Genomic DNA, 20504 nt, shown 5'->3' on the forward strand with positions numbered 1-20504 from the left:
TACGAATCCATCTGGTGGTGATGCTATCTATTCCACTTTTTTCTAGCTTACAAAGAAGTAGGTTGTGGTCTATGTTGTCGAATGCCTTGCTGAAGTCTAAATATATTATGTCCACAGTATTTCGCTGGTCTGCTGATTTAGTCACTATGTTGAAGAATGAAATAAGATTGGTTTGGCATGATCTGTTTTTAACAAACCCATGCTGGCTGCTAGTTATTAAATTACTCGTTTCTAGATGTTGCTGTTTTTTTATTATATTTTCCAGTATCTTCTTGGGTATTGATGTTAGACTGATTGCTCTGTAGCTTCCTGGGTCTGATTTTGTTTCCCCCTTTTTTGAAGATGGAAACCACATTAGCTCTTTTCCAGTCCTCTGGTAGTTCCCTGGTGCTCCAGGATTTTTGAAAGATGTGGGGCAGTGGTTCTGAGATGGCATCTGCCAGCTCCTTTAGAACTCTGGTGTAATCCATCAGGTCCCGGTGATTTATATTCATCAAGATCAGGGACAGGTATTCTCTTACTATTTTTTCTTATTTTAACTTTTATTTCTAGTCTGTCTTTTACAGTTATGCTTTTGGTAGATTGGGCTATAGTTTGTTTTTGCAGGAAGATCAATGCAAAGAATGAGTTAAGCAGCTCTGCTTTCTCTCTGTTGCCTGTTACTTCCTTGTTGTCTTCTCTCTGTAGTGGACTGACTGTTTCCTTGATTTTTTTCTTGTTATTTATATGTTGGAAGAAACTTTTTTTTATTATCTTTACTATTGTTGCAAGTCTTTGTTCATTCTGAGCCTTTACTTTCCTAACTTCATCTTTGCAGATTCTGGCTATTTGCTGATATTCTGCCTTTAGTTGTGTATCCCTCTTTCCATTTTTTGTACTTGTCCTTTTTGTCTTTCAATTTGTCAGAGAGATCTTTGTGCAGCTATGCTGGTTTCTTCTTGGATTTCTTGTTTTTTTTGTTGTTGTTGTTTTTTCCCCTCATTGGTATTGTGCTGGTCTGGGCTTTTATGATCATATTTTTCAGAGTTTCCCAAGCTTCTTGAGTTGTTTTCCCCTTTAGGATTTTCATCCAAGAAATCTTTCCCAAGTTGTCTCTGAGTTTATTAAAATCAGCTCTTTTAAAATCTAAGACTCTGGTATCATTATGTTCTATTGCTTGTATTTGTGTTGTGTTGAATTCTAGTATGACATGGTCACTCTCACCCAAGGTTCCTGTAGTTTCAACTCCCTCTATCATTTCTTCTCTGTTTGTAAGAGTTAAGTCCAGTGTGGCTGTCCCTCTAGTTCCCTCCTCTACCTTTTGGATGACAGAGTTGTCAGCTATGTGGGTTAGGAGCCTATTTGATTTCTCATTTAGTGCAGAATTAGTCTTCCAATTGAAGTCAGGGTAATCGAAGTCCCCCATTACTATTGTGTGTTTCCTACATATACGGTATGTGTTAGTTGGTTAGCAAAAAGGACATCTATTTTTTCTGCTTGATTGGGTGGCCTATAGTATACACCTATGGCTATGTCATTCTTTTTTTCTTTTATTACCCATATGCATTCTAGGTGGTTTTCGTCTTTGGTTTCATGCATTTCTGTAGCAATATAGTGGTCCTTTACATACAGTGCAACTTCATCTCCTCTTTTATGGGGTCTGGGTTTTCTGAACAGTTCTTATCCTTCTATCAGTATGTTCCAGTCATGGGTTTCATCCCACCAAGTTTCTGTTATTCCAACTATATCATATCTACCTTCATGTATTAATAGTTCAAGTTCACCCTATTTGTTCCCCAGACTTTGTGCATTTGTATATAGGCACTTTAGATCTTTATGTCTGATTCTGGGTATGCTTCCTATGTCTCCTATTTGGTGTTTGAGTTTGTCTTCCTTCCCATCCCTCCTTACTTCATTATTTGACTTGCTTTCTAGGGGTTTTTGCTTGGAATTAGGTCCTGGAGATCCTAAAGATTGGTCACCCTCCCTCCTCAATTTTATTTTAAAGCCCTCCTGATAAGTTGAGCCAATCGTTTTCTGAAAATATTCTTCCAAGTCTTTGTGAGGTGCAGCCCATCCCTTGCCAAAAGCCCATCATGGAGATAGTACAGAGCATGGTCCAGGAATCCAAAGTTTTTTTGGCAACACCAACCCTTTAGCCAGTGGTTCACTTCTAGAATCCTTTGTTCTCTTACCGGATGTTGTCCTTTCATTGGCAGTACAGATGAAAAAACTACTTGTGCACCTAGGTCCTTGACTTTCTTGCCTAGCTGCTCATAATCACTCAATATTGTTTTCAAGTCCTTTTTTGTATCATTCATGCCTACATGTAGTAGTAGAAAAGGGTAGTAATCTGTGGATTTTATTATTTTGGTTAGGTTCTCAGCCGCATCTTTGATTTTTGCTCCAGGGAGACAACATACCTCTCTGGAGTGACTGTCTGGTCTACAGACGGTTGATTCTGTTCCCTTGAGAATTGAATCTCCTATCACCAATACTTGCCTTTTTTTTTCCTAGGAAGGTTTGGGGCATTTTTCTATCTATCACAGAAGCATTTGATGGTGCTACTTTTTTAGGGACATTTAATGATTCTTCTTTTCTATGTATCTGAATGTTTTCTTCTAGGGATGGCTTTGCTTCCTGATGCTGAAGCCTCTTTGACTTTCACCCAGTTCAAGCAGTTTTTGATCTCTTCCACAGATCCCAAAGCATTTTTATCCATCACTCTGGCTCTTTACCTAAATAGATCTACTACTGCTGGTCATCGGTTGTCTAGATAACAACTTCCTCTCCCACAGTCCTGATGGAATCTTTTTAGGGATTTCATTGCCAGCTCCAGCTTCTTACCAGCCATATCCAATGTGGTGTTTTGCAGACAGTATTTGGGGTGCAGACCACCACATTACCAGCAGTGTATGACAATACCAGTAGTATCTTGAAGGACTAGGCAGAGAGAACTGCAATACTGTTCCTAGTGCAAGAGAAATTGACCTCCTTATCTCTGCTTACTTCCTGAGATCATCAGTTATTAAAATTTATATAATGGTAAACAATGCAAATATATTTGGCAAATCGTAGGAGGAAAACTGTTTGGTATTATATGGCAACTACAGCATGATTATTTTGAAATGTAATTTGTATTGATTAACCCAAGCGGTTAAGAAATCAATTTAATAGGGCATATTTTACATTTTATATATTTTACATTTTTATATATTTCTATATCATAAAGCAAAGCGCATGATGTTTTGCCTTTTTTGAAAAAATAACTGTATGCTGACCTTCCATTTCTTTTCTCTGGTTAATTTTTAAATGAGAGAAATAAAATGCAGAACATGCTGATCGGAAGTTGCAATGGCAAAACAAGAAATTGCATTGGCTTACAGTGATAAAGAAGCATCTCCAAATCGTAAAGGGATGTGAGTTGAAATAACCAGTCAGCAATATTTCACCTATTTTACTAATAAAAATTCTTAAGCCCATAAAAGTTGACAATGACAGAGAAACATGATGTCAGAAGGTTTTCTCCATAATCAAGCTTTCTTCTTAAACCCATTCTTGCCTTCTTCAGTTCTCAGGCTATCCTGAGTGTGTTTAATTAGAGAACAAGCTTATTCTATAGAGCAGTATTTCTCAATCTTAGCAACTTTAAGATGTGTAGTGTAGACTTTAACCACTTGAACTGCCCAGCCATACCAGGAAGAAGTCCACATACCTTAAAGTTACTAGTGTTGAGGAACATTGTATAGATAGAGGGTACTTCAATCTGTAAAGACTGCATGAATCTTCATTCCAGTAATGTGATTTAACAGTAATTCCATAAATTGTATCCCAAGATTCTGAGAAGTTGTGAAGAAGTATTTTATCACATTCCAGCACTGCATTAATAAATCTAAAAATAGTCTTGCATCTCTAATAGGATATTACTGATTATTATATCAGCAACCTCTTTCCTTTGCTCAAATACATCCAGTCCTTTAAATAATGAGCAAGTTTTTCTCTACCTGCTGTGGGTTCATGTTATTTTTCCTGCAAGGATCTGTCCTGTGGTCGCATTTGATTTAAGAGGGTTACTAAACTGAGTATTGTATACTAAAATTTCCTACCATGTTTTTTAAAAAACAAATAAATGAAATAATGCTTAGCAAACTGCTAAATCTTGCGGTTATCATTTTTACAGACTGGAAGGATTTTTTAATAAAAATATTTGTAACTATGCAGATACTTTCCCTACACTAAATAGAAAAGATGCTGGTCTGCTGTGTGTGTGTGTTGGTAATTAAAAATAAAATGCAATTAAAAATAAAATAAAATGTGTAAAAGAGTATAGGAAAAGTGAATACTTGGCACTGGCTAATTTAGGTTTTAATCAAGTATATTCGCAGCATCAACAAGGGATGTTGCAAGGGACAGAATGATGAAAGCATTGTGATGTAAGCCCCACCTCCTTTGGGCATACCTTTTGACATCATATAGGTATTACACACCAGTGGAGCTTAGTCCCCTGCTAAGAAGAGCAGGAATCTTCTGCAGGAATCCATGGCTGTCTGAAAAACAGGAGCAAAATATAAACCAATTTTCTATCCTCCAAAAGTAGACTTCAATCAACAATAATCAGCAGTGAGGAAAGGATTTGAACATTGTTTGAGGTCGCCTTCTTCTCATCTAAAAAGAACTAGGATTGGTGGATAATTGGAAGTTTAGTCTGAAGACTAGTTGAAGGAGACTAACTGAGGTATAATCACTCCAAGAGAACTTGATGAATGTGATTGAGTCAGAGATAATGGTCCCAATTGAGACAACGGGGCTCCAACTTGTTCCATGGAAGAAAGCAGACACCCAAAGATCTTCCTATTACTCTCTTTTGAGCCTCTTTCTCTCAAGGCTATCAGAAGAGTGGTGAATTTGCAACCTTATGCACACTTACTTGTGAATAATTCTAAATCTGATAAGGCAGTAAAATTTATTCATGAGGGGTCTCTAAAACCATGGAAATCACAATAAAAAAACTCTTGAGTTCTGTTAACCTCAGTAAACAGAGCAGGAGTTTATAATCTTATTTATACAGTGATAATTTTATAATATTGTATGTATTAATAGCTGGATCATTATGTATCTGAAGCACCTTTATCTACTCAGAATAGAGGGAAATAAGTCTCCTTGCAGAAGGAGAAAGAAAACTGAAAAATGAAGGATGGGCCCAGTTGCTTTGAAATAGGCAGAGAAGGCCTGGAATGCTGTCCTTCTGAAATAGAACAGAGAATAAATGAAATGGAATCCTAAGTAAGAATATTCCACCTTTCAAGTCTTACTTAAAGACATGTAACAGGAGAATCCAGAGGGGCAGGTATGGTTGTCACAAAAATTAAAGTGATGGACAAAACTGTATGCATTTGCAGTGCATACAACATGATGCAGGACTTCAATTGCATAGACCCAACAGTCGTAATTTTCTTGAAATCCACCCCTGCAGACCCATGGTGCAGAAATAAAAGTTACAATAAAATTACCATTCGGTGGCAACTGATTGTTAATGAATAATGTCCAGTTGCTACTCTATTACTGTTTTTGGATTAGGATTGGTTTGTTATAAAGTCAATGTGGTCTAGTCAATTAACAGCTGTCAACAGTTTAACATGTTCTCTCTAGCAGCTCATGTGCTTTGTATTTTCCCCACAGCCATTGGAAGGACCCTCATCCCTCGTTATTTTAGTACTGTCTTTGAAGGAGGAGTGACAGAGCTGTATTACATCCTCAAGCACTCAAAAGAATCCTATCATAGCTCCTCCATCACAGTGGATTGTGATCAATGCAGCATGGTCAGCCAATATGGAAAACCTATGTTCACAAAGGTAATAGGAAAGAGTGATGTGAAACATGCAAATAATGGGTGTTTGAGATACTTTTCAGTGTATAACAAATGTTTTCTCCTGAGAGTTGATGAATTTCTTGGTTTCTTCAGTATTCTTTTTTTAAAGGACATATAACTAGATTGTTAGTCATAAACAAGAAACTGGGGGAAAGCGCCGCTATTAATTTTAATATATTTTGTTTAAGAGTATGAAAAAGAGACTGCCAGATCTGGACACAAGCCTAGATGGATACTTCAATTTGTTTAGCAAAGGGACAGTCATACAACTGTTCCATTAAACATGAGCTTGACATATCATGCAAAGACTCAGTTGTATAGAGACCAAGTTTGCACACGCCATATATTGTATTAAATTGGAGGTGATCTGTCCCTATTCTCTATCAGGAAATGAGCATATCAGTCTATATAGGGACAGGCTATCTATCTATAGAGTCTTCCAGAAGACATTCTGGAAGAGAACAATGATAGCCAAAAATATAATGAGTCTGGCAGTACCAGAAGAGTTACTTAATTTGGAGAAAGTAAAGCTAGGGAAGAATTCATGCTGAATATTTGAACATGCACTTGAATGGAATGGAAAAACTCTGTGTGCCTAGGTATTGAGGGAGCTGGACAGATTCCAACAATCCCAGATGCCATGACAAATAATCATACATCATCATCCTCAACAACAACATCATCATTGTATTTGAGTGCCATCAAGTCATTACAGCTTCCAGTTCCTTAAAAACTGAACAAAATGACATAAATCCAACTTTAATTAAACACCCATGGTAAACAAAGAAAAGGTAATAATTAAATTTTTACTCTACACCCCTCATAACACTAGAGCTCAAAATAACTTTAAAATTAAATCAAAAGTAGCATTAATAATAAAATTTTTAAAAATCATAAAATGGCTGGTGAAAGGATCACTACCCAACTATATTTAACACCTTCTGGAAATCCATTACCAAAGTACATATTCTACCTTCTAGAGCTGTGATGGTGAACCTATGGCACGCATGCCACAGGTGGCACGCAGAGCCCTCTCTGCGGGCACGCTAGCCATCACCCCAGCCCAACTCCACTGTACATGTGTGCGCGCCTCCCGCCAGCCAGCTGGTCTTCGGGTCTCTGCAGTGCATTCATGGAGGGCGGGGAGCATGAGGGGGACATGTGTGTATGCACAGGGGTGGGGTGGATGCACGGGGGGGGGGGGTGCAGGCTGGTGCAGGAGGGTTTCCAGGTCCAAAATGGGGTGCAGGGGGGGCTCACTCAGTGCCCCCGCACCCCATTTTGGCTTCCAGGTTGGTGCAGGAGGCTTTCAAGGTCCAAAACTGGGCATGGGGGGTGCTTGCATTGTATTTTGGGGTTTCAGGCACTGGCGCATGCATTCTTGCATGCATGCTTGTGCTTTGGGCACTCGGCACCAAAATGGTTAACCATCACTGTTCTAGAAGTAGTTGTTCCAAAAAGAATAGTTGCTCAGCAATGCTTTATTGTCATAGTTCCCCCATCTTACAAAAATGGGATTTGTAGACACTGCAAATATCTTGGTGTCAAGCCTTCTGGATAAATAAGTTAAAGCTACCACTAGAATTCCACTCAGAAGCCAGCTGATAAAAGTTGTGATCCAGTAATATCTCTGGTTAACATCCTTTCTCTATAATTTTACCTTTAAAGATAAATAGTCGCCCATTATTCCAAAGTTTTGGGAGATCTCCCTTATGCAACAGGTTTTATCTTTTTGAGAAAATGATTGCCACTTTCAATAATAACAATATCCAGTAAAAGCTACAATGATGCCAGGCACAACATGGCTTCACACACAAATGATGCGAATTGTGTAGTTTGCACAGTGGCATAATTATGTGCATGATATTACTTACCTCCCCTACCCCATACCCTGGCAAATGCTACTTCCAATTATTTATTAAATCTAAATACAGGTGATACATTCTCAGCTACTTATGAAAGCTATGTACTTTTCTTTTGGTTTCAAAATTAGGCAGGTTTTTTATAACTAAAAAGGTATCTTCATTCATATCTTCTTGGTTTACTACTCAGGGTTATTTAAATGCAATCTCTTTGGCCAAAGGAGCTTGCAACCATTTCATGTTTGATCACCAGCATCTCAGAGGCAGTGGTGAGAAGTGGTGAGAAGTGTAACATTTCATTAGATTTCATCAGCACTGTTAAGCGCAATACCACTGTCCATTAATCAGGAGTTTGTTTGCATGCTGGTAATCCCCTGCTATGCCACCAAATAAATAAGAATTACTTAACCCAGCTGATTCATTAATAACAAAAGACCGCTTCCCTACTAATGGATCACTTTGCTTCTGGTCTGAATTGTTTTTATTATGTCTCACCTTCTTAATCCCAATTTAACTCAAAATTAGAGGCCAAATTGGCTTAAAAGAGTGTTAATTTGAATGTTTAAACTTTAAGAGAGAGAAGGTAGGCATTACCACTGCATTGCTTGACTTCAAGTACCTTAAAAATATTTACTACTGTATTTAGCTCTCTTGATCCATAACTGGATAAATGATTATTTATTTTGTAAATTCTGCTTCAGTGAAGTATAAATAGCTTGGACAGAATTTAACAGCAGGGGTGAAATGCTACTGGTTCGGGCTGGTTCGCCCAAACCGGTAGTAAAAAATGTTACTGGTTCGCTGAACCAGTAGTAAAAAATGTAAAAAGAAAAGTTCCGATGATCACGCATCACTCAGCTGATCGTCGGAAATTTTTAAAAAACTTTTTAGGCATTTTTTTTACTACTGGTTCGGGCGAATAGGTAGTAAAAAATGCTTTAAAAAGTAAAAAAAAAAAAAAGAGGCTCCGACGATCACAGCTTTGCCACGCAATCACTGGAGCCTTTTTTTTTTACTTTTTTAAAGCACTTTTTTACTATCTATTCGCCCAAGTAAAAAAATGCTTTTAAAAGGTAAAAAAAAAAAAAAGGATTTTTGAAGGATATAGCAGGCTGAACAATGGCAGGCTGTTCAATGAAATGAACAAGGATACTCTATTTAAAGTATATGTCTTTTATACTGGATTCTTTGCAGTTGTTAGCATTGTTTCCAATATTACTATATGAACAACATTTTAGAGACCTCCTTAATTAGATCATAGATAAATTGAGCCTCATTCTTTTCCTGTATTTCACATATGGGAATATAACCTTTTATAGTTTGTCTCAGTGGTGGAGAGAAATGGATTTGGTTAAAAATAGATTGTCAGTATATTCTTATAGCTTAATATAAATCTCTTTATAGACATCAGCACATAAAAATGTTAATAATATATTCCAGATACAACTAAAATATACTTTTCCTTCTTATGCAATCAGAAGCATTTTCCTCAATCTTGGGTACAACCCTGAGGTTCAATTTATGTTTTCCAATTTTATCTGAACTTAAAAAAAAAGGAAAATGCACATACTTTATTTTGCACATTTATACAAACTATATCTCAGGTAAAGGTTTTTGGTCTCGGTAATAAAACTGAAGGTCAAAAAATAATTCATAGCTATTTTAGCCATAGTTATCATTAGCTAAGAAGAGGGAAGGGTTAACTGGTGAGTTGTAGAAATGTTCTTTTTCCACTCTCCCCACTTTCCTCCCCTGGCCTACTCTAGCACCTCCACGTGATCTGCTGAAAGCTGATGGGCCCTTTCTTGTTGATTCTCTAGAGAACCTCTGTACTGGGGGCATTGATTAGAAACAATCTGGCAGATTTATATCTTTTCTGTTACTATGCCAACAAATCAGCTGATTCGGGTTGCCACAGAAACAGAATGTCAGAGCTCATAGTGCAGGAACATGAATTCAGCACAATTGAAAATGTTTTCTTAATTGGAGACCTTTTTCATTTAGGATTTTGTGAGGAAGGCAGCTGGCAGGGTAGCTAGGGAGGAAAGCTTCAAATAAGATTTTGCCTTAATTGATTAGAAAGTAAGTTTAGGGTTGTTTTTGTTTTTCTACAAATTGGAAAGGGGAATGTCTTTATAAAGTGTGCTGTAATCTGGGGGTTGCTGTTGCTCAGCTTTTCCTAAAGAAGGGTGTTCAAGAAGCGATATGCAAATTCTGGTGTTAATGGAGGTGGATTTCAGTGGACATGATCCACCATTGGTTTTATTAGGAAGAAGTGAATATTTACATCAAACTCTCAGTATTGAACTAGGACTAGTCACTAGAACTACTACAAACAGATCTGAGCTGCAAAACCACCAGCAGCCACTAGAGAACAGTAGAAACATGCAGAAGACCCTCTGCTGTTCTCCAATGGACCCTTTAATATTTGCAGACCAAATTTCATAGCCTTTAATCTGGGCCTTTCAGATTTACCCATATCATGGGATATCCACATGAAGGGGTCAACAAAAAAAATCAAAATGGGGGACTTCCAGCTGACGTCGCAGCACTACCAGTCACAAGAAACAGAGCTCTCCATTCCTGTGCTGGCTTCTCCCTGTTTGTGGGCTCCGAAAGGAGCCAAAGCCACCTTGTAGGGGTGGCAAAGCTAAGGACAGGCAATCTGAGAGATTGCAACTCTCCTGCTGAACCCCAGAGCTTTTTTCCCTCTATGTCACAGCGAGAAGAGGCAGTCTAAGATGGCTGCCATGAAGCTGGGACAGTCAAGGAATATCTATCTTGTGCTAGAGTGAAGTTGGTGAACTGGGTGAGTGTCTGGAACTGGGTGAGAAGAATCCTTTTTATTCAAATTTTAACTTCAAAAGAATATTTAGGAAAAGAGAGGCTCTTAACTATTTTTAAAAGCAGCAGTGACTTAACACTCTGAGGAAAATTTCAAAACTGAAAGAAAAAGAATTAAAGGGAAAAAGGCAAAAAAAATGTAAAAATACAGAAAATTTGATTTTTAAATTGGACAGACATTGTTTTGGACAGGTATTTTGAAATGCTGGAATTATCTACTTTAAAAACATTATTTTTACATTGTGAAAAACTGGAAAAATTGGTTAACATTGAAATCTAATCAAAGAGTGCCACCTGCTGATGAAAGGAAGTATAATACATACCCAAAATCTTGGAAATACTTGATTACTGGAGACTTACCATATTTTTCGGACTATAAGATGTTCCGAAGTATAAGACGCACCTAGCTGTTGGGGAGGAAAATAAGGGGGGAAAATCTGCCTCTGCCTCCCAGCAATTTACCTCCTTGCAGCAAACAGCAAACAGCCTGGTCAGCTTCAGCACAGCCTGATTTAGCACAAGCCCTTTGGCACTGTCACCGTCCATTGCTGCTGCTGCCTATCACCACCTCTGCATGGCCCATTTTTGGCTTCCGCACCTCCCATTCTTGGCCCATTCCAGGTGGCGGGGATCGCTTCCACCACCGCCTATCCCTGTCACCTGGAACGGGCGAAAAGGGGATGCGCAGAAGGCAAAAATGGGGCACATGGAGGCTGAAATGGGACACACACAGGCAGCAATAGGCAGCAGCAGTGATAGGCAGCAGCAGCAATAGGCAGCAATGGCGATGGGCGGTGGCAATCCCTGCAGCCTGGAACACCTGATAGGCAGTATTCTGGGAGGCTGATCCAATCACTAATCAGCTGCTTGTGCTAAATCAGGCTGTGATGAAGCTGACCAGGCTGTTTGCTGCAAGGAGGTAAATTGCTAGGAGGCAGAGGCCAAAGGATGGGGCCTGGTGGGTGGGCGGGGCTTTGGCAACATTCACTGTATAAGACACACAGACATTTCCACCCACTTTTTTGGGGGGAGAAAAGTGTGTCTTATAGACCAAAAAATATGGTAAATGTGAAAATAAGAAAGACACTATCATTAAAATGAGCCCTGAAGATTACATCACAAGATGGACTTAAGGAGGTTCTGAAAAACTTATGGGACTATCCAGAGGAACAGGTTGCTCAATTGTGGGATACAAAGAATTAAGAATATTGAATTTTTTGAGAAATGACTTTAGGCTTGAATATATGGTTTTTGGATTATTGGACAAAGGAGGGACACAATAAAATTTAACAAGATGCTTCATCAAGAAAATATTAATGGAATTTGGAAAGAGATGGCATAGTTAGTTCAAAGTACAAGGGAGATACTGATGAACCAAATTGAGAGCATAGATGAAAAGCTGGGAAATATAATACAAAGGACAATGAGTGATCAAGACGCCCAGGAAGAGGAGGAGCCAAATCAAAGAGTAGATGAAAAAATGGAACAGACAAAACAAATGAAACAAGAAGGAGATAATAACAAAAATAATAAGGATTGATGAAATAAGCCAAGGGGCGAGTATTCTAAGGGAATTAAAAAAGGAACCAGAGAACCAGGAAGATTTTTCTGGAGGAGAGATAGGGACAAAAGTAAAGCTAGACAATGGAAAAGGGCAGAGAAAGGAGAAATGTTTAAAATGAGTAGTCAAAATGTGGAAGTAGATAGAAATAAAGATCCAAGAGAGGAATATGGGAGGCAAGCTAAGAAATGAGCAATTAAAGCTTTGAAGCATGTAAGAAACGATGGCTAGAAAGGGAATATGTTTAAATATAGTAGTGGCATAACCAAAAGTTAAAATAGGTATGGAAACTAGAGGGAAGGGGATTAATAAAATACACATTTTATATAATAAGGAGAAGTAATAATAATAAGAGGGGAAATCAGAATTTGAATGATGGTTTTATCAAGTATGTTAAAATAATATGGTGACTGGCATAAAAATAATATATTGGACTTCTGGTGGTGATGTCATAGTGGTGCAGGAGAAAGAAAATGCTCTCCATTCCTAGATCCCGAATTTTTCATGTCTGGGGACCCTTCGGGGCGTGGTGAGCCTGGAGAGCCATGTGGAATAGAGGGGAAACCTGGACGGCAGCGAGGTGAAAGGCAATTACTTGCTGCAATGAAGGAAATCCCTGTCAACCCAATGTGAAAGTGTCTGCCATCACATTATTGGCGGTCCAAGGCTGTGACGAGCCAGAGAGGCTAAGGAAGAGAAGATTTACTTAACAGACTGTGACATTCTATCTGGCTGAAAATCTCAGAGCCGCAAAGGTGATAATTGGCCATAAAAGTAACTCCTGATTTTGCAGTTATAAAGGAAGCTCCAGTTGGGGGGAATCCCCCAAAGAACGAGTGGCGACCCAGCGGGAGGAGCAGTGACTCAGCATAATAAAGTTAACTGCAAGAGTGAAATGAGGAGAGAGGACATAAACTTTTGAGAGGTGAGATTGAAAGGAGACGAGCGGGTATTCAGATAAAAATCAGAGGAAAAAAGGAAGAAAAGAGGAGCAAGGAGAGTGATCCGGTGAGCCAGAGTGGCAGGAAAAGAAAAGAAGGAAAAAAGTGAGAAATGGCAAGAATGGACTACGGCGGACTATGGCGGTGAGAGAAGCTTGAGCATTTGAGACGGAGGTTGTAGGTAGAAACTGGTGTCCCAAAATGACGGAATAAAAGATGGGAGATGCACAGAGATCGATACAAAACAGAGAGGGAGCAGAAGGGCTCGGTGTTGAACAAGGAAGAAGAGAGGATTAAAAACTATTTAATAGATAACAAGACCCCTATGGAGGATTAAAAAGGAAGAAGGAGAAGCAATTGCCTGGACATTGAAAGTAATGTTAACAAGCAACTATTTATTAATTTACCAAGTTAACTAAGAAGACCTGAAGAAATATTTATACATATTTAAGTGGTTAAGTAAGCAACTCATGAACTAATAACCATAAAAGCTATATCTAAAAATTGTTTACAATTAAACCATATTATACCTGTAATTATATATTTGCATCTTTATACATTTTTGTTTATATCTCAATGCATATTTACATTTAAATTTATATATATACTAGCTGTATCCGGCCACGCGTTGCTGTGGCCCAGTCTGGTGCTTCCGCTGGGCTAAAAGAGCAAGGCTGAAGTTCCAAACTCTCCACAAACATTTGGTGGGCGTAGCCAACTTGACGTCACTCACTTTCATCAGTCACATGACAGCCCCCGAGCCACGCCTACCCAGCTGGTGATTAGGGCAGAGAACCAGTTGCTAAAAAACAATGGGAATCATAAAATCCTCCCTCTCTGTCAGTATTAAAGGGTCCAAATATGCCTATAAAGCAGGGGTGAAATCCAGTAGGTTCTGAGAACCAGCAAATGCCACCTCTGGCTGGCCCCAGAGTGGAGTGGGAATGGAGATTTTGCAGGATCCTTCCCCTGGAGGGGGGTGGGAATAGAGATTTTGCAGGATCTTTCCCCTGGAGTGGAGTGGGAATGGAGATTTTGCAGGATCCTTCCCCTGGATTGGGGAGAGAATGGAGATTTTATTTATTTATTTATTTATTGGTTCGATTTATATGCCGCCCTTCTTCGAAGACTCAGGGCGGTTTACAATGCGTTAAGCAATAGCCTTCATACTTTTGTATATACTTGTTTAGTAGGGCTTTCGCCCCCCCCAAGTGGTGTTCTTTTTTATACAAAGTCAGCTTATTGCCCCCACAAACGGGGTCCTCATTTTGCAGGATCCTTCCCCTGGAGGGGGGTGGGAATGGAGATTTTGCAGGATCCTTCCCCTGGAGTGGGGTGGGAGATTTTGCAGGATCCTTCTCCTGGAGTGGGGAGGGAATGGAGATTTTGCAGGATCCTTCTGCTGGAGTGGGGAGGGAATGGAGATTTTGCAAGATCCTTCCCCTGCCATGCCCACCAAGCCACGCCCACCAAGCCACACCACACCCACCAAGCCACACCCACAGAACCAGTAGTAAAATAAATTTGGAATTCACCACTGATATATATATATGGAGAGAGATAATATAAAACATGATGCATGTATACAATACCTTTGCAGGTCTTGCAATGTGGTAGATAGAAGAAGAAGTAGCAAGAACAAGAACAAGAACAAGAAGCAGAAGAACAATCAAGCAAAGACAAACAAACTCTTATATACACAGAACAGTTAAGCTAAATCACGGCCAGGCTCTGAGCCATCTCACATGGCTCACAAGAAATCCTGTGCCTCAGTCACCAAACAGTTGCCATTGGCTGACTTGTTATGGCTATTCCAGTTCATAAATTCTTATACACTGACAAACTTTAGATCCTGCTTTCTTTTGTCCTACAATCACTCTCCTTCAATAAAAGGTCCTTTTGAAATGCTAATGCTTCAAGAGTCTTTACTTTCTTGAATGGAGAGGAGAGGCAGACTCTTACATAAAGCAGGATCTGCAAAAGTGGTCAACCTGGACAAGCAACTTGCTCTACCAAGGGGACCCTGCAAGCCATGTCTGAGCAAAGCGGCGAGCAAGGAGAGGGAGAATGCTGGGGTGAAACCTCTATCCCCACCCAGGCAGATGCAAGGTCCATGTGCCCCATCGAAGACATCGAGGCTGTTTTGGGAAACTCCATGGAGTCAAGATGGTCAATCGGAGTGGGGAAGAAAGACAGCTGGGACGGGAGAACCAAAGGTGTCACCCTTACCTGAGGCAGGCAGAAACCAGGCTGGAAACGTAAGCTGGAAGCCCTGTCGAACCAGGAAGAACTGACCAAGGAACCGGCCAGGGACAATCGACTCAAAAGACGTGTCATGTAATTTGTTATGGAGGCCTTCGGGGAAGTGGACCGATTTGTGATGGAAGCCTTCGGGGAACTGGACCAGCACGAGAGAGGAGGTGAGATGGCAGCAGTAGCTGACAGAGTCAGAGCCACCATCCCAGATCTGACAGCCACAGATCAAGCAGATGGCACAGGGGGAGCAGCAGCCATTCTGGCAAACCCGCTCTGCACAGCACCAGCTCCTGCAAGAGTCCCCAGTCAGGCCAGAGCTCCACAACTGGAAAGGAACCCTTCCTCCACCAGGAGTGAAGTACGATGGTGATCCACAGCAGTTGGGTTTTTTCCTGGCACATGTCCTCACATATATGCAAGAATATGGGAGGGATTTCCAAACCCCGGGTGTCCAAGTCGTCACCCTAGCCCTGGAAGGGGCAGCCACCTGCTGGATGGTGACTGTCCACAATACCAATGCCCCCGAATTGCAGAATTTCAATAGTTTCATGCTGGCCCTCCATCACTGTTTCAAGAATTCCCTGGCAGACCGAAAAGCCTGCAACCGCATCAGAACGTGAAACACATCCTGGTGAGCTGGTTTAAGGATGGGCTAAATGCCTGCCTAGCCCGAGGGGCCCCAAACTGCCTTCATGACTGGTACATCCTGGCCGAAGAAGTAGAAATCGACCTAACCAGAAACCAGTACTGAGCAAAGAGAGCCTGGAAGATATCCCCTCCCCAGGGGAAGTGAGAGCCATCCAAACCGCAAACCGCTCTCACACTGTGATCATCCACTTGCTTCATGTGTGGGAAGGAAGGGCACCATGCAGCCGAGTGCCACTCAAAAATCCCTGCTCGAAAACCTGAGTGCCTGTCAAATGGAAAGCCTGTGAAAACCACCACACCACCCCCCGTGGGAAAGACACTGCACTGAGAAGTGGAGAGGCCATGGAGTTTGGCACCTTACAAAACTGGGGGAAAACCCACCAGGACAAGACCCAGGCCCATTTGAAAGCGACCTGGAAGACGACCCACTGGTAAGCGAACTGATCAAACCAGTCAAACTGCCCCTAAAACTATCCATCCCCAGCTGGGGAAAAAGAGTAAATGTCTCAGCCCTCCTGGACTCAGGGTGCATCTGGTGCTTAATTAGCCCAATCTTGGTGGGGAAATTGGGCATCCACCTGTGAAAACTAAAGACCCCCATTGCATTTGGCCAATTAGATGGGTCAGTTGCGGGGGGAGGGGGAGCCACACACTTTCACCATGGAACCTTTAGAAATAGCTATGGGGACCCATGATGAGAGACTCACGTTCATTGTGGCACCCAGAATGAAGTGTCCACTAGTTCTCACCTGGCTGAAGAAATGGAACCCCAGAGTAAAGTGGAAGCAGGGGACCCTAAGATTCCAATGAGGAGTGACCGGACCAGATGACCGAAGGGAGGTTTTGGGAGAAAATCCAAACAAAGAAACAGCTGTGGATGGGAGGGCCGAGCCAGCTCAGTGCATTCCCTGGGAATACAAGGACTTAGCTGAAGTATTTAGCGAGTTCCCCCTCCCCACCACCCCATAGACTGCACCATTGAAATCCTCCCAGGGGCCAAACTACCAAAGCCCAAAATGTATAGCATGTTCCCCCAGGGAACTCAATGAATTGCGAGTTTTCATAGATAAAAACCTTGCCAAGGGGTTTATCCAACCAACACGATCCAAAATTGCCATACCAGTACTGTTCAGAGAAAAGAAAGATGGGTCTTTGCACCTATGTGTAGACTATAAAAATGTAAGTGCTATAAGTGTGGAGAATGTGTACCCACTTCCCCTTATGAAAGATATGTTAGCCCACCTCTCCTCAAAACTGGACTTGAGGGAAGCTTACTATAGAGTCAGAGTTAAGGAAGGGGATGAATGGAAAACAGCTTTTAACACACCCTTGGGGTGCTACCAGTTTAAGGTGCTCCCATTTGGACTACAAGGCGTCCCAGTAATGTTCATGCAACTAATAAACAAGGTACACCATGAGCACCTATACCAAGGAGTTCTGGTGTACTTAGATGATATTTTAATATACACCAAAACTAAGGCTGAGTATGTAAAACTTGAACGGGCGGTCCTAAACAAACTCCATGCCGCAAAGATTTATGCAAAACTGTCTAAATGTGAATTCCACAAGGATAAAATTGACTACCTGTGGTACCAAATCTCTCATGAGGGCATGGAGGTGGACCCAGAAAAAGTGCAAGTGGTGATTGACTGGACCCCTCCCCACATGTGCAAGCAACTGCAAAGTTTCCTGGGTTTTGCAAACTTTTATCAGCAATTTATTCCAATGTTTGCACAAATTGCACTCCCCATCGCTAACTTGCTGAAAACAAAAGGGGGCGGCAAGCCAAAACCAAGACAGTCCCTAAATTGGACCATGGAATGCCAAGCAGCATTTGACAAACTGAAATGATTGTTTTTCACTGAACCAGTGCTAAAGCACCCAGATCCAGAAAAACCTTTTGTCATACAGGCAGATACTAGTGACATTGCCATCAGGGCCGTCCTACTCCAAAAGAGTGAGCAGGGCCAACTACAACCCTGTGCATACACTTGTAAAAAATTAACAGAAACTGAACAGAGATGGGCTATCTGGGAGAAAGAGGCCTATGCCGTACAATGGGCTCTCCTCACATGGAGACATTTCCTGAAGGGGAATAAAATCCCTTTCCAAGTTTGGACTGACCACAAAAATCTGGAGACCCTTAAGACCCCTCAGAAACTGGGTGGTTACACCCCTGGACCCAGCCTCCCAGCTAGCAGCCAAAGTTATAACCAGGGCTCAAGCTAAACAAAACCTCCTAATGGACAATGCCACCACCTAAGCTTTCAAGCAAGCCATAACTCAAGGATGACTGGTTCTAGGCCCATAAGAATACCTGCTTCCTTAAAAACAACCTGGCATGGGTGGGAGGAAAGCTATACATCCAATCCAGCTAGAGACTTCCTCTCATGAAAGCCTGCCATGACTCAAAATTTGCTGGCAACTTTGGGTTCGTGAAAACCCTGCACTTAATTAAAAGGCAGTTCTGATGGTCATCCCTCAAGAAGGACATAGAAAGCTACGTCACCAGCTGCCCTGTCTGTACAGCTGCAGAAAGAAGGCAGGAAAAAAACCCTGGGCTATTGCAAATTGTAGCACCCTCGAGAGAGATCTTCATGGATTTCATTGTAGAACTGCCAGAAAGTGGGGGGAACACTGTTATTTGGGTTGTAATGGACCTGTTTTCTAAACAGGCCCACTCCATTTCCTGTCAAAAAATCCCCACTGCCAAGGCACCTGCCAAACTGTTTCTACATCACATTTACCGGCTGCATGGTGTCCCCCCACCAAGGATAATATCCAACCAGGGGGTGCAATTCATGTCCAAATTCTGGAGAGCGTTCCTGAGCCTTCTAGGTATCATCCAGGGCCTACGTTCTAGTCATATCCCCATACTAATGGTGGGATAGAGAGAACGAACAGTGTTCTAGAGCAGTATTTAAGTTGTTTTATCAACTGCCAACAAGACAACTGGACCGACCTCCTCCCATTTGCAGACGTCACACGTACTCAGAGCATTCAAGCACTGGTTTCATCCCCTTTAGAGTTGCCACAGGTCAGGACTTCAACCCAATGCCAGAACTACGAGGAGAAGAACCAACCATACCCTCCCTTAAGGAGTGGATAAAACAACTACAAAATACCTGGCCAGTAGTAAGAAAAGCTTTGAGCAAGGCTAGAGCCGCCTTTAAAGCCCAAGCTGGTAAGAAAAGGATAGAACAGCGGTTCTCAACCTGGGGGTCGCGACCCCTTTGGGGGTTGAACGGCCATTTCACAGGGATCGCCAAAGCCTTCTCTCACCCCCCCGCACACCTTCACTCACCCTCACTCTCTGCTCTGTTGGATCGCCGGCCGTTCGCTTACCCCGCCCACTCCCAATCTATTGCTGCCTCCGGAGTCCCAGCTGATGGCTAGAGGGAAAAAAACTTTAAATTCTTGCCGCAGGGCTTCAAAGAGCTAGCTGCAAAGAGATAAATTCCTGGAGCAAATTTTTTTTCCCCTAGCTATGCTGAAAAAGCGAAATTGAAAGTAAGGAAGCAGGGTCTTTGCTGCAACATGACAAAATGAGGCAGAGCGTTTTCTTTTTCTTTTTCCTCACCAAAAAAGGTAGGTGCAAAACTGCAAACAATGGGAAATTTAGGGAAAAAGAGGAGAGTTCAAGATTTTAAAACACAAAAGAAAAAAAGCTCTATTTAACTAGGGAATTGTAATAATTGAGATACTATTAATTGTATATTGTGTTGAAAGCAGAAATGGTTAAGTTGTGGTTTGGAGGAATATATGGGGGAAATTATTTGGTTTATTATTATTGGTAAATATAATTAATTGATTTGTAAGAAATTGGATTGCATGGAAATAATTGGAATATTCATGTTCATATTGATTAATATACAAAAAAAATAGTTATATAACTAATTGATTTATATTAAAATGTTGAATTTATATTAAATAACTGTAATATTACATAATTAACCAATGTGAGGATGGATATAAAAATAGATGACAATGGGAAGGGGTATAATATAGAATAAAAGGGAAAAATTGAATTTGATTAAGATTAGAGATGAGGATGAAGGGTAATATTGGTTTTTTTAAAAAAATAGATGAGGAATAAATATGGCAAAAAGGAAATATAGAAATTGTAAATTTAATTGAAATGACTAAACACTGTTTAGATTTGTGAACCGGCCAAATACTCTGTTCAAAGAAAATACATTGTATGTTTGTATGTGTGTTTCTAATTATTGTTATTTATTCATATTTGTTCTCTTTTATTCTTTAAAGTTTAACAATTCATTCTTTATCTTAATATCTTTATATTTGTTTGGGGTTGGCTTTCTTCCCTTTCATCTTTTTTATTGTACAGCAATCTTTCTCCTCAAACCTACCACCTCTCTCTTTTCTTTCCTTCTTACTTTCTCTTCCTCCCCCTCTTCTTCTCCTCCCTACTTCCTCTTCCTTTCTCCTTCTCCTCCTCTCTTCTTCCCCCTCTTACCCTCACTCCTACTCTAATTTCCCTTCCCTTCCTTCATCCCTCTCTATTGCTGTATCCTTTTATGCAT

General features: G+C 40.8%; 1 protein-coding gene across 4 annotated transcripts in view; it reads left to right on the forward strand.

Moving 5' to 3' along the window:
• LDB2 (LIM domain binding 2) overlaps window positions 1-20504 on the forward strand; it is a 548706-nt gene that overhangs the window by 364497 nt on the left and 163705 nt on the right. For all 4 annotated transcript variants that reach the window (XM_034442786.3, XM_034442788.3, XM_034442787.3 and 1 more), the window contains exon 3: window positions 5659-5831. In XM_034442786.3, coding sequence (XP_034298677.1) covers window positions 5659-5831 — 173 coding nt within the window. The remainder of the gene's footprint in view (window positions 1-5658; window positions 5832-20504) is intronic.

This window comes from Pantherophis guttatus, chromosome 8 (assembly GCF_059756535.1).
Source record: "Pantherophis guttatus breed Tessera chromosome 8, ASM5975653v1, whole genome shotgun sequence".
Taxonomy (NCBI): Eukaryota; Metazoa; Chordata; class Lepidosauria; order Squamata; family Colubridae; genus Pantherophis; species Pantherophis guttatus.